General features: G+C 41.3%; 1 protein-coding gene across 2 annotated transcripts in view; it reads right to left on the reverse strand.

Moving 5' to 3' along the window:
* The window catches only part of MACF1 (microtubule actin crosslinking factor 1), a gene marked incomplete at its 5' end in the record, with an annotated part of 306545 nt that overhangs the window by 185580 nt on the left and 106132 nt on the right, over positions 1-14833 (reverse strand). For both annotated transcript variants that reach the window (XM_080921389.1, XM_080921388.1), the window contains one exon: positions 3645-3706. In XM_080921389.1, coding sequence (XP_080777515.1) covers positions 3645-3706 — 62 coding nt within the window. The remainder of the gene's footprint in view (positions 1-3644; positions 3707-14833) is intronic.

Raw genomic sequence — 14833 nt, forward strand, 5'->3', positions numbered from 1 at the left:
TTTTCTTACTCCAGAACCCAAGAGATTCTAGATGAACTAAATCTAAAAGGAGAAGCTTATTTGTTTTGCTCTTACACTGACCTATTGGCCAGAGACTTAATCAGAGCGTACTTGCACAGCCAAGCAAATGCTGCCAGAGGTCACAAAAATTTGCTCCCTAATAGTTCAAAGAATTCAATTTTAATACAATGATTCTGGTTACTAGTGGATCTCTCCCACTCCCTCTCTCTCCCCTCCCTCCCTCCCTGTCTCACTCAGTATTACAAAATGAAAAGTTGCTGTTGGAACTTAAAATCTGACAGCCTGGAAAAGGATAGAAAATAGGCAAGGGTTTAATCAAAGCTCTGGCTGGCCTCCAATGTCTGATGATGCTATGATGTGTACCGTGTCCCTTTCCAGGCCTCCCATCACACAGCACTGAGGCAAAGGTCCAACAGGCACCACTAGCACAAAGGAGCATCTCCAGAGGATTTGAATTCAAATACAAAGTTTGGTAGTCCAGCTGAGTTAGGACATTTGGCTCATTCAACTGTTAAAACAGGTAGGAGGTATTGAGGGCATGTTAAGTAGAAAGACCTAGTAGTTTTGGTCACGTGACTTGTGAGTGTCCCTTAGCTTCTACTAACTGTATTATTTTGGGGAATTCATCTCACCTCCCTAATTTTCACCCTCTTTTTGTAGTGAAAACTGAGAGGATTATATTCTAAAACCCACAAAAGATAGCTTCACTATTTAGGCAGGTGATTTTTTGGAAAGTTATTGTAAAAAGAAAATCAGATAAAATGCACTCTGTAAGCTTTTAATTATGCACTACTACTCAAGGTAACAAATATTTATTGGATATCGTTCATGTCCCAGTGCTTGCAGAAAAGTAATATTATACTGTCATGGTCTCTACAGGGAGACAGTATGCAAATACATGGGCAACAGCTCCAAGTGACACACAATAGAGATGAAATTGCAAGTGACTTAGCCTAAGGGATGAAGGCAGAAGAGCAGAAAGATTATATCCCTCAGCTAAAAATTAGTAGGCAGTGGCTGGGCATAGGAAACTGGGGTGTGCTTTCTAGGGAGAGGAACAAAGAAAGCAGTAGAAAAATACACAGACTTTAGGGAGCAGTAAGTTCCTGGTGTGACCACAGCATAAGTGCCATAAAGGAGACTGGAAAGGAAGCTGAGCAGGTAGAACTCTGAAGCACAGAGAGGCATACCATCTGAATCATCAATTAGACAAAACAGGTAGCCACTCTTGGAATTTACAGCAATAAATAATCTTTTGGTTGCTGTCTTTCCTCCACCCCATCTCTCACCTGCCTTTTGTTTGTTTGTTTGTTTTTGGTCCTGACACTACAAAAAACAAGACACATTATAGTTAGACACAACCTAGATTCACCTGGAAAGAGAGTCTCAATGAAGGGCTGCCTAGAACAAGTTGGGCTCTAGCCATGCCTCTGGAGATTTTTCTTAATTGGGTTAATTGAGATGTGAAGACCCACCCTAAAAGTGGGTAGACCGTGGGCTTGGCCTGAACTGGTTAAGAGCAAGCCAATGTGCATTTATGTCTCTGCTTTTGACTACGGCTGCAATGTGACTAAACTGCTTCAAGTCCCCGCTGTGGCTTTCAACAGAGATGGACTGTGACTGGGATTGTAGCAGATAAACCGTTTCTTCTCTAAAGTTCCCTTCTAACAGCAATGGCAATAATCTAAAGACAAAACAACAACAACAAAAGAATATCAGTCTAGCAGAAAAATTCAGAACAAGACATCTGAACATTGTAGCAAAAGTATATAAGAAACACAAGGGGGCTGGAGAGGTAGCTCACTGATTAAGAGCACTCACTGACTGCTCTTCCAGAGGTCTGAGTTAAAATCCCAGCAACTACATGATGGCTCACAACTATCTGTAATGGGGTCTGATGCCCTCTTCTATAGCTGTCAGCTACAGTGAACTTACATATAATAAAAGAATAGTTCATTTAAAAAAATACAAGGAGATGCACAAAGGGAAGGATAATTGATTCTACAAGGGAGAGTCGAGGAAATATCTAAAGATAGTAAGTTGATAGGCAAAACAGCCAGAGGGAGAGCAGAGCGAAGATAAGAGAAATAAAATAGCGAGCCTCTTGGTTCAGCAAGAACTTTAGATAGGAGAGGAATTTGGCACTAAGGGGCAGGGGTGAGGGTGGGGGTTAGGAAAGTATGCAGTGGTCCCACCTCTACTCAGGCTGACAGGCAGTTAATGGTTGTTGAGGAAAAGACACTTTCTTAGCAGCAGCCATTGATAAGTTGAGAGAACCCTAATTAAACTCACTGTCCCCCCACCTCCAACACAAACACACACAAAAGGCAGAAGCCAGAGCCAATTTCACAGGTTAAGAATATGTGTTGCAAACTTTAATTGGCTGAGGTTTTAATTTTCAGTTTGCTTATTTTTAGTAGTGTGACTTTGAACAAGCTGCACACCTCCTAAATCTCATTTTCCTCACTGATAAAATAAGCCTATTAATAGAACACTCAGCACAGTCACTGAAGATTGTGAGCTAATCCATGAGAAAGACTTACTATAAAGTGTCTGACTTATTGGAAGTCATCAATAAACAATCAGCACAATCAGTACTATTATTATAGAGTACTTTGTTAGGAAACTATTACAGTGGTCAAAGCAAAAAATGAAGAAGCCCTGAGCAGGGACAGAAGCGAGAGGTGTGGAGAACACAGGAGCAAGTCTCCTTTCTGAGCTGAATTACTGGATCGGGTAACAAGGGACAGACATATTACTACTGGCAATCCTGAGTCAAATATCTAGGTTCCTTACCTGGACAAAAAGCAAGGTATTTAGTAATTTAAGATGTGTCAAATATAGGAAGTGCCTGGGCAACATGGCAAAGATACATCTGGGGCTTGAGGTAAAGTGCAGGAAAGGCTCTTTTTATCAGGTCTTGTGCTTTGAAAATCACCCTCACTGTAGTTGCCACAGCCAGCGGTCCTAAGGAGCTGTTTGATTATGTAGCCACCTTTCTTGGTCACATTTCCTGAACATCTAATCCAACTGAGAGAAAGAAAAATCAAACTTTTGGTTTGTGCCTTTAGAACCATGTGGCTCTCAGATGTACCTTACCATTTGAATATAGGCCTGTGGACCAACTCTCCAGCCCTATAAAATAACTTTTATTCAAAGTTAGAAGTGACATTCTCAGAATCTTAGGAACCATTGCCTGGTATCACCAACCTCACTGTGTTGAGGTAGAACATGTAACACTGTTGATGAGGAGATGGGGAGATAGCTCAGCAGTCAAAGTGTCACATAAGCACAAGGACTAGAGCAGGGTGGGGTTAAGAAAAGCATGAAGCCTGGATTTCAGATATCCACATAAATGCTGGGTAGGTATGGTGCCTGCCTGCAATTACAGCCTCCAGAGTCAGACATAGAGGATCCTTAAAGCAAGCTGGCTAGCAAGACTAACTTTATCAGTGAGCTCTGCCTCCATGAACAAAATGGAAAACTCAAACGGCCATCAATCAAACTTTGCTTTGGCTTCCACATATACAAGAACTCACACACATGCAAAAAATGTGCACTCACACACACACACACACACACAAGTAAGAAACAAGTTAGGGAAACATATGAAAGAATCCTACCTTCATCAAGTGCTTGTTGACCCACTTGGTGAATGTTTTCTTTTGCACCCGGTCCCGCTCATCTGCAGAAGAAAAATAGAAGAGGTTCTGATGTAGTACTATGCAGCAGCAAGTTCCCACACCTGTGCCCTGGCCACATCCCAGTTTATCTAAAACCAGCATAAAAGGTTGACTTTAGGCACAGAGCCATGGGACAATGACTTCTTGTTAGAAAGAGCTAACTCGTTGAAACATCTTTTATTTATTTTATTTTATTTTTTGCTTATGAGCACTTTAGACCACACACCACTTTGTGTGATTGGACAGAATCACACAAATCCAAAACTTTGTCATAGCAATGTCTCCTCGGTACAATAATTTGAGTAGAGCAGTGAGCACAGTGACTGATCTTCTGCGACCCTTACAACAGAGGAGAGTTACAAATAGTAGCAAGAGAGGAACGGGAAGGCCCGGGGCATAGTACAGACACTACAATCCTCTAGTCTCTCCTCCCAAATCACCTTGCCCACCTAACACTGCTTCTCCTCTTGTGCCCAGTACTCCATTCCCATTTCCTCAGCAGCCAGCATCTCACCCTTTTCCTAAATAACAAGCTCTTCCTCTCTCACAACCCCCCTCCCCAAACCTCCTTAACAGAAACATCAGTTCTGTCAGTACTTTACAATGACTGACCCACAGACAACCATTCCTATGGAAGATATGAGCAATTCCCCAGAGCCACGTCCAGGAACTGAGTGACCAGGCCTGATTCTTTCCCATTTCTCTGAAGCCTGTACCATCCTTATAGCACTCTATTTCGATTATTCTCACTGCGCAAAAACATATCATATATGTGGGTGAAAGCATAATGAAACCCATCTTTTGTGCAATGAATATGCTAATTATTTTTTTTACATTTTATTGAGAGAAAAAGAGAGATGGGGGGTGCAAAAACAGAAAAGACACCTTTTCCATTGAGCCATTTTGCCATATCCTAATAATAATTTTTAAAAGAAAAAATAAAATAAAACCATAAATCATCCTCACTATTACTGACCATTCCATGCTGCCTCCACAGATACATAGCAAATCTCACAATCGTTCCTAGAGACTAGATTCACATTACATACCGATAGATAGATAGATAGATAGATAGATAGATAGATAGATAGATAGATAGATAGATAGATGTCAGCTTGAATTGTTGGCTGTGTATCTGAGCCTACAGCTCCACTGAACTTCATTAGCAACTCATCTCCAGCCACTGGCCCAGATGACTGAGATAACGCCCAGTCCTACCCTCATCTGCTGTCTTAACATCCAGAGTAAGGCCATACTCTGAGCCCTGGTCCTCCAAATATAAAAAGCAGTCATCTTTACCAATCTATATCAATACAGGGCTGGGCATGTAGCCCAGCTGACAGAACACTTTTAAAGCCCTGAGTTTGATCCCCAGCACAGCATCAATGGGCATGGTGGTACATGCTGTAATTGTAGCCTTTGGGAGGCAGAGACTGAAAGACTGGTCAGAAGTTCAAGATCATTTTTGACTACACAGAGAGTTAGAATCCAGCCTGGAATACAGCAGAGCTTTGTCTCAAACAAACAAATGAAGCTAAATACCTAATACCTCCTAGCTATTCTTTTCTGTAGGAAGGGGCATGCTAGGGATTAAACCCAAAGTGTCATACATGCTAGGTACTCTGCCATTGAATTATGCCCCATGTCTTCACCATTAACTATTCTTGATCTTCAACTACTCTCATTCTACCCTGGTCATTAAGAATTTTGAATGTTAGTCCTCCCTGTGCTAGACAACACGAAGGAGCAATCACTGACTGTCCTTGGGGACTCTCACTTAAATAGCACTGCCTGGCTCTTATCATTTCTTTCCCGGGTCTGAGAATTTCAGAAGTGTACAAGTTTTAATGAGAGTCACCGGTGTTTCAAACTGACTTCAGAAGCTTACATGAAACTCTCCACAAGAGCAGTTTCTCTCTTAACAGAACCACCTAGAAAAGGCCACACTGGACCATGATCACCTTGAACCCTCTCCCTTCTGGGTGAATAAACTGCCTTCCTATTTTTGGGTTTGTACTGCTTCCACTTGGAAGCAGTCTCTCTTTCCCTAAGACTTGGTCTTCACGTTGTTTTTAGGTTGAATCTTTTCCTGCTTTGCAGGGAATAAGTCTCTCCCTATTATACACCTCAGAATTAACTCATTCTAATTCCCTGTAACCTTGCTGGGGTTGAAAGGTAGGTCCAGACCGCACAGGGTACGCAGCTGATAAGGGCACCCATCACCTCACAAAGCATCATACCAGCTTACACTCTGTAAGTAAAATGCTGAGGTCTGCTTCTGCATAAATTCTACCTACTGACTATTACTGAGAACTGCCAGAAATGTATTTATTTTAGGTCTAATCTGGTTTTAACTTAATAGAGTCATGTAGATATTTGAAGCCAGGATTCTTGTTAAATTTGCTCATTCTGTGCTACAATTTCTAGTTCTTTTTTTGATGCTGCTTTGGTCCAACATCATCATCCTTTTCGGTGTTACCATCTGAAGGCTGAATCAGAATCAGCTGCAAGCCAGTCTCCTCTCATCAGGACGCTCAAGTTAGTGATTCCCTTTGTAATATCCTATATTCTCTTCCCACCACTCCAAGTAACAGTTATTCCTTACAATACCACTTATTTGCTCATTACTGTCTGCAGAAAGCTTCATTAAAAGCCTAATTCCAAGGTCCTTCAGACTCTGGTGGTAAAAATGCCAGTAACTGGGGCTGGAGTGATGGCTCAGTAGTTAAGAGCACTTGTTGCTACATGATGACTTATGACCATCCATACCTCCAGTTCCAAGGGATCTCATACCCTTTTTGACCTCTTAGGTACCAAGGATCTAAACTGTGCACACAAATACACGCAGACAAAAGATTCATAAGCTTCAAATTAAAAATATAGTAACTTTGTGGCATAGTTACATAAGTGCTATATCAGGTAAGTAAGTATATAGAATAGTTAAAACAAGTATTTTTTTGCCCAATTTCTTAAACTGTTTTTTTTACTTGCTCTACTCTTTCAAGAAATTTTTACATGACCCCCGAAATAGGTCAATGACATAAAATAGGTGTAGCAATAATACATTTACTGATAACAAATGATTAATAATATTTTAAAACAATTCTTTGGCATATATACTTTTCCTATTTATTAAAGATGAAAGCAGAATTGCATATTGATAGGACTTTTATTTGTTGAGAATCCTCCTGACAGTTTCTGCCAGTCTCTTCTATCTTCCTAGTTTTTCTGGTACTTACTGTGCTAATCACTCCATCAACAGAGTTCTGACCTTTCGCATGCTTTTCCTTATATGACCAGGTAATCCATCCTTTGAAGCTAGAGACCATGTTTTTTCCCTTAAAATGCCTAACATTAAAGCTTTATGTAATACAAATAAGACCTAAAACAACAAAAACAAAAACCTACATGTTTGGTCAAACATGGTCTGACTAGCTAAAGCAACAAGAGGGAAGTGTAGTGGGTGTCCCACATGAGATCAGAGCTGAACTGAGTTCTATGTAAGAACCTAGTTTTATACACAAACCTCCTCAAACTTCAACAAGTACTACCTGAATGCTGGGACATATAACCACAATGGAAAAATTAGAGCCAGCAAAATTCTGAATGCTCCACTTTTACTCACACCAGACTCATTTTGCTGTACTATTTTAACTGCCCCAAAGACCAAAAACAATCTGATTCTAATTGCCAAGCAACTCACCCAGAAGACACATGTTTTCTGTTGTTTCCTTTTTAGAATTTCTTTTATAAAAGTTATACATTTAGAGCAGGGCGTGGCACCACACATCTGTAACCCTAGCACTAAGAAGGTGGGTGAGGCAGGACAATTTTGAGTTCAAGGGCTGCCTGGACTATACAGAAAGACTATCTGAAAACAGAGCATATGCACATAAACACAACAAAATACTTACTGTGTTATTGTCACAGGTAGACAAGAAAAAAGTAAACAATTCCTTTTAACATAATCAGTATTTTTAAGGGGTGGGTTTTTTTTTTAAGGTAGGGTCTCATAGAGCCCTGGCAGGCCTTAAACTCCTAATCCTCTTACCCCCATCTCCTAAATGCTGAAATACAGGAATGCACCAACATATTCAGCTTAACTCTTAAATTGTCTGTGGTAAAAGACATGGTCAAACATTCCTTTACCTTCCTCCAAATCACTATATAGCTCAGGCTGGCCTTGAACCTGCTTCAGCCTGGTTGGTTCGCACCACACACCTGGTTTCTGTCCCCTTAAAATAATCTGAAACTAGTTTCCCTCCTCCCCTGGCTGTTCCTTCTTTTCTGCTCATTCTTTAAATGTTTCCTCATGCTTAGTCGTTTTTCTTCTATTTTACATTATAGATCAAAGACTATTGATTTAGAGAGTGTATTTGTAAATGACTTAAAATTACATGCAAAAATTTTGGTATCATATGAAAGTGGGTATGTGAAACTTTTCAAAACAAAGTTACAAATACCTGTCATTTACAACTATTTCCATTGGTTTTATCTATAGCCTCTACAGTGGTAATTCCCAAATCTCTATATATTTAAATTGCTTCCTAAACATTTCATTCACGTCATACTTATCTGAAATTGTACCTGTCTAGAATTAAATTCTCTAGCTAGGAATACAGCTGAGTGTCTTTGTCACATGTGAGGCTCTAAGTTCAACCGTTAAAATGGGGGATGGGGGTGGGGTTGCAAGCAAGCACACAGGGAAGGGAAGGAAGAAAGGCAGGGAGGGAAGGGAGAGAGGGAAAGAGAGAAGGAAGGAAGAAAGGAAGGAAGGAAGGAAGGAAGGAAGGAAGGAAGGAAGGAAGGAAGGAGGAAAAGAGAAAGGGGAGGAGGGAAGCAGAAAGACAGGCAGGCAGACAGGCAAAATGAGAAAAAAAGAGAAGTGAAAGACTGCTACTCTTTTTTTAAAAATCTATTTAATGTTTTAATTATGTAGATATGTGCTTGTATAAATCCAAGTGCCCACAGAGGCCACAAGGAAAGAAAAGAGGTGTAACTCCTAAACATGGAGTTACAGGCAGTTGTGAGCCACTTAACATGGGTGCTGGAAACAGAACTTAGGTCCTTAATCACTGAGACATCTCTCCAGGACACTAGATACTTTCCTTCTCCTTGTTTTTAACAGGTTTCCTCTAAGACACCCTTGTCAAGCTGCCTGCAGTATTTCTGCCAAAACTAATCTTGTTACTTACTGTCTGCCTCCCTTAAAATCTCCCAGTGGGTTTGATTTTAGAAGATTCAGAAGTTGGGTGTAATGTGATGACTCATACCTATAATCCTAGCACTCAAGAGACTGGGGCAGTGGGACTTTTGCATGTTCAAGGCTGTTTGGGGTGACAAAGTAAGACTCAAAAACAAAACAAAAATTAGTAGTTAGCACCTACTGAATACCTACTTGTATATGCTTAGCACCTCACATACTCTTTCTGACATTCAATAGCTCTATAAAGTAGCTACTACGCTGATTTATAGAACAATAAAGCCCAACAAAGACAAGCAACATGCCCAAGATCACAGGAGTCACATTTGAACTCAACTCTACATAATGCCATAGCCTGATACTCCCATCCAGGATACTCAAACTGTTTAGCTTAGGATCTGCAGATTCACTAGTACATGACCCCTGCCTGCTATCCATTCCTTTCCAGTCCCTATTTGTTCTCACTTACATTCCAGTAATGCTCAGCAGGATCATTACTTTTTCCAAAGTCTCATAGTAAGAAGTGGAATGCATGTTTGTTATATCCTAAATCATAGATTTGTGGTCACTACACATATTGCCTCCATTGATTAGTACAAGCCAGCACAATAATGTCCCATGTAATCAAGGGGAAAGGAGTACATCAACTGTCATGAAAGGGATTCATTCACAAAGAACATCTACTATCAAGGATTACTGATCATGTGGAAAGAGCACTATCTGTGCAAGCATAAAGACCTGAGTTTGAATCCTCGGCACCCATGTAAAAGCTGGGCATGGACGCACACCTTTAATCCCAGCATTGGAATGCAGAGACAGGTGGGTCCCAGAGCTCCTCGGTGAGCCAGCCTCATCAAAATGCAATACAGAGTGTAGGGCTCAGTAAGAGATCCTCTTTCAAAAAGAAGATGGAGAGCAATAAAAGAAGACATGTATGTGTGAGTGAGCACACCCACATATACCAACAGCACAGACACCACACACACACACACACACACACACACACACACACACACAGACACACACACACACACACACACATCAAATGAGCGTATATAGCTCAGAGGTAGAATTTGTGATTGGCATGCTTGAGACCCAGGCTTTATATCACCCAAAAAATAGGAGATGTTAGAAAGGAAAAAAATGAACAAGAAAGGCCAAGGAGCCAAGGCAGGAGCAATGGCGACATGGGGGAAATAGGTCAAAGTTGGAGAGAGTAAAACAGAAAACAAAAGAAGATAATGGCTTTTTTAAAGAATACTCACTGAAGTATTATATTTATAAAGACTAAATATTTTAAAGATATAGAGAGACTGTGTTAAGAATCCTCAAAAAAAACACATTAAACACTGAGGAAAGATGAAGCTAGAGAGATGGCTCAGTGGTTTAGAGCACCTGTTGCTCTTGCAGGTTCAATTCCTAGCACTCACATGATGGCTCACAACCATATTTAACTCCAGCTTCAGGAAATCTGATGCCTTCTTCTTGCCTTTGCAGGAAGAAGGCACATACATGGTATACATATATGCATTCAGGCAAAACCTCCATATGCATAAACAAACACATACATACATACATACATACATACATACATACATACACACATACATACTTGGGTCGGTGGGTGGATAGGATGGATGGATGGATGGATGGATGGATGGATGGATGGATGGATGGATGGGTGGATGGATGGATGGACAGACAACTAAGGTAGAAAAGTAGACAAGATTACATAGGAGCAAGTCTGTAATTTGTAGTCTCAGTCTCCTTTTTTATGATACTCCACCCCTTGAGTATAATCTATAAAATGTGGAGTTTAGACTAGGCCAATGGTTACTAATACTGGTCTGTGAATCAACCATATCAAAATCATCTGGAGAGCTTAAAAAGTTTAAATTCAAGCAAACTGATTACGAGTCATTATTAGCTGCATCTCTAAGAAAGCCCAAGTGCTGTAAATCTGACTTTCCTTCTCAGGAGTCACCGTTCTGCAGGTAGAGTTAGGCCCAGCTCAGGGGAGAGCTATCTTCTCTTACTATCAGGCAATCTACCCAAAGGAATAAAGAGCATCCAAAGTAACTCTCCCTGCAGTGTCTAGGCACACAGCCACAAGTACACTTTAATATACTCTGCATAACTACTCCATGTACAGGACCTGCTTTAGTCTCCTTTTAGCAATGAGGAAATCAGGGCACAAAAATATTAAGCAATTGTCTGAGTTTGTGTAGCCATTAAGTGGCAGAGCAGCAAGTTCCTGTTGTGATTGTGGCTCCTTTCTTAACCATGAGACTAGACAGGCTCTAGACTAGTGGTTCTCATCCTGTGGGTCATAACCCTTTTGGGGGCTAATGACTCTTTTGCAGGGGTCACCTAAGCCCATCAGAAAACATATTTACATTAAAATTCATAACAGTAGCAAAATTACGGTTATAAAGTATCAACAGAAATCATTTTATGGTTGGGGACACCATAACATGACTGTATTAAAGGGTTGCAGCATTAGGAAGGTTGAGAAGCACTGCTTTAGGGAAGGAGGGGATGAAAGTTTAAAAGGTTTTGTGGAGGGTTTAGATTTCCTCATACTCCTTGGTTGGCTACAAAAAGGGCCCTCTGGGCTCCCAGCTTATCTCTGAGCACTTTCAAATGCTTTGTCAGGTCCCAGACATGGAATCCTCTGGAAAGACAGAAAGCTAAACACCTAGGCAGTAACTGCCTGATGCTGCCTCTTCTTGGGTCGTAAACAAGGTACAGTACACACTATCTGTGATCGCGAGCCCTGCAGGCAGGAGAGATCAGAATCTTGCCTCTGTTCCTCTCCTCTAGATTTCTTCTCAGAATCCCTCTGGATCAAACCATCAGTAATTTCAATATCAGAAAAATCCAACTATTCTGGATCACACCTTTGTTCTGTTTAGAAAATCAAAAGAATAAAATCAAAAGACACACTATCTAAACCCCACAGGAAACATATATCAAAAAAAAAAAAAAAAAAAAAAAAAAAAAAAAAAAAAAACCCTAGACCACTTGGTCAAGGTCACAGAACTTTATTTAATGAACTCCCCTCCCTAGCCAAGGGACCTAAGCAACTGCTAACAGGGCCCCACCCTTGACCTCCAACAGAGTCCATTCCCAAATCATCCAAAATGAGTTTCTCTGACTTAGCTAGTAAGGAAAATGTAAACTAGCAATAGGCCCCAAAGAGGAAACTTAAGCCATGACTCCTCCCTCCCCCAGAGGTGAACTCCCCAACCAACCAACTTCTGCTAAAAATACCCCGTCTTTCAACTCTAAGCAGCATAACTAAAAGTGGCTTCCTGACACAGACAGATGCATGAGCATGAGAATTCACACTCTATAAAACAGCCCCACACCCAAAGCTTGGGCTCTTAATTGCCCCACATGCCAAAGACGTACCCAGGAAGTGGGGAACCCAGGTCCATTTTACCCCACATTTCAAAAGCCCAAAGGTTGTGTAATGCCTGCAGGGCTTCAAAGGAGGTGCATTCCACTGAGTCAAAGAGCACAGGCTATAAGACAAGAAGAACCTTCACATACTAACCCATGCAGCACATGCGGCACACCAGGTGGGCGTTGAACTCATGCTCATCTTGGTAACTGGGCCACATGGCTCCACTGGCCCCACCTCAGAAAATCTCCCAAAAGACTTCCAGCTAGTGGCCTCTGCACCCTCTGCTGCTCAAAGTAGGCTTAAAGGTGAACAGAGACAGATAGCCAAAGGGCTGTGTGCCGGTACACACAGGACAGAAAAGAACAGAGAAGTGACTCCACCCACAACTTCCTACTGACCTCCTTCTTCCCTTGAGGTCAGAGAGGAAGCTCCTCCCCAGATCATTTCCAAAGGCTGGGTCTAGACCTGCAGGTAGAGAACTATTCGAAAGCAGCACTAACTCACTATTTCCAGATCATAGCGTGCAGGGGTGGGAGATTTGTATGCAAAACTCCAATCAAGATATTAATAAGCCTAGAGAGAAAGAAGCTGGCCTTTGGTTTTGCAGAGCAGAAGCTTGTGACCTGGTGAAGCTTACAGTTGCAGGTGAGCTAGTGAGCTAAATGGTTTGCTGCCGAGTCGGGGACAGTGCATTTGTTGCCCAATGACTTGCTCCTTGGGCTTGCCTCTTCTTAGGCGGAAGCACATCTAAAATGTTAGCCGACTGAGATGGTCTCAAGCCATACGGGCAAGCCCCAACACTGTTCACTGTCAAGGAGTTTCTAGGTTCCAAAGGGAGATAGATTCATTCCCTCAACTTACAGTTGCCCAAAACTTCTGATTCCACCTTCTTTATGAGACAGCCCAGCCCAAGAAGTGGCTATCAGCTTAGCAGACTCCGTCAGCATCAGACAGTTTGCTTGCTGCTCCATTCCTTCCCTCATCCAGCCAGAAGTGATAGCACAAAGCCTCATTCCCTTCCTATATCCTCTCACATTTTCTTCACAGCGCACCTAACTCAGTCAGAAATCCCCTTAGCCATCAGTGAAAGGCTGCTAGCTTGTTTGTCCAACTTGTTTTCCAAGTCCTGACTAATTGTACCAGACACTGGAATGTTGAAAAAACACAATGGCTTTTTCATTCAGATAGCCCAGCCCATCTTTTGTCTCTCCAAGATTCTGACCCTATCCCTGCAGTAGATGTCAGGAAAGACTCCAATTCTGCCCTCACCTCACAGAAGGCGGCTTCTGATAAGGACCTAATCACCACCCTCTGCTCCAGCTCCCTAAATAGAACAACTTCTTTAGGCTAATGCTGCTTTCAATCCTGTTCCTAAAGACAGGCATGGGGGAAGGGTTGGCACCCAGAACAGCAAGGTTATAAAGAGTCTCCCAAAAGACAAGAGGAAAAGTAAACAGGAGCTCCCCTACTGGGCCAAGCAGCTTAAACAGTCCAGTTACCTCTTCAGTCATCTGACAAGTTCCTTCACTCCCACCTACAAACTGCTAATAATCCTGTTATTGCTTATTAAGAAAGTGCCTCAGCTAGCTCTATTTCTCCTTGACTAAGCTGTAGGCCACCTTCATAGCTTATGACAAGGGAATTCAGAGCATGCACCATGTATACTTCTTAGCCTAGGAGAGGATGAATCCTCCTAGAAGTTAGCGTGTCTTGGGAAAAGGAATGTTTAAGATATAGAAAAGAGAAGAAAAAGAAATATTTTTCTGAGTCATATATAGTAACCTTTTCCTTTATCAAATCCAAATTCTTTGAGCTCAAATGACTATCATCTTCAAACCATAGTCTCTAACAGTTAAAAAGCATTCAATTATTTAAACTAAACGAAGCTGACATCTACTGGAACTAGTCACAGATCATGAACAGTCTAAGAGCAGTAACTTCATCTAACCACATCAACAATTATCATTTCCATTTAGAGATGACATATACTGTATAACATATGAGGTTAAAAGCAAACAAGTTATTTATCCACCTCCAAAGTTGTGCCTTTTATTATACTTGCTGTCTTTGAGAAGAGCCAAACCAGAACAACTAAGGAAATAGAATATTCTTCAGAAAGTTAAGAAATAACAACTCCTAAAAACAGATAGATGTAGTAGCACATACTTATAATCCCAGCACTAAGGAAGCTGTGGCAGAGCAAATGCTTGAAATTCAAGGGCAGTCTGGGCAACAAAGTGACAACATGTTTCAAACCCTTGCCAACAAAAAGAAACTATGAATGACAGAAGATTTAGAGCATATCACAAATAGTTTTGCAATGGCCAAAAAAATCAACATAAATACTACTGGTTATGTCTGAGAAACAAAACTTGCCACCTTCTCATTCTCCTGGCATCCTGAAGGACCTAAAGGCATTGAAGACCGAGATAGACTTCCCTCCTAACACATCTTAAGCTTACAAGAAGAAGCTATAAAACATAGAGGAGGGCTTTGTTAGGTCAGTCAGTTTAGTCA

This window comes from Micromys minutus (genome assembly GCF_963924665.1).
Source record: "Micromys minutus genome assembly, chromosome: 9".
Classification (NCBI taxonomy): domain Eukaryota; kingdom Metazoa; phylum Chordata; class Mammalia; order Rodentia; family Muridae; genus Micromys; species Micromys minutus.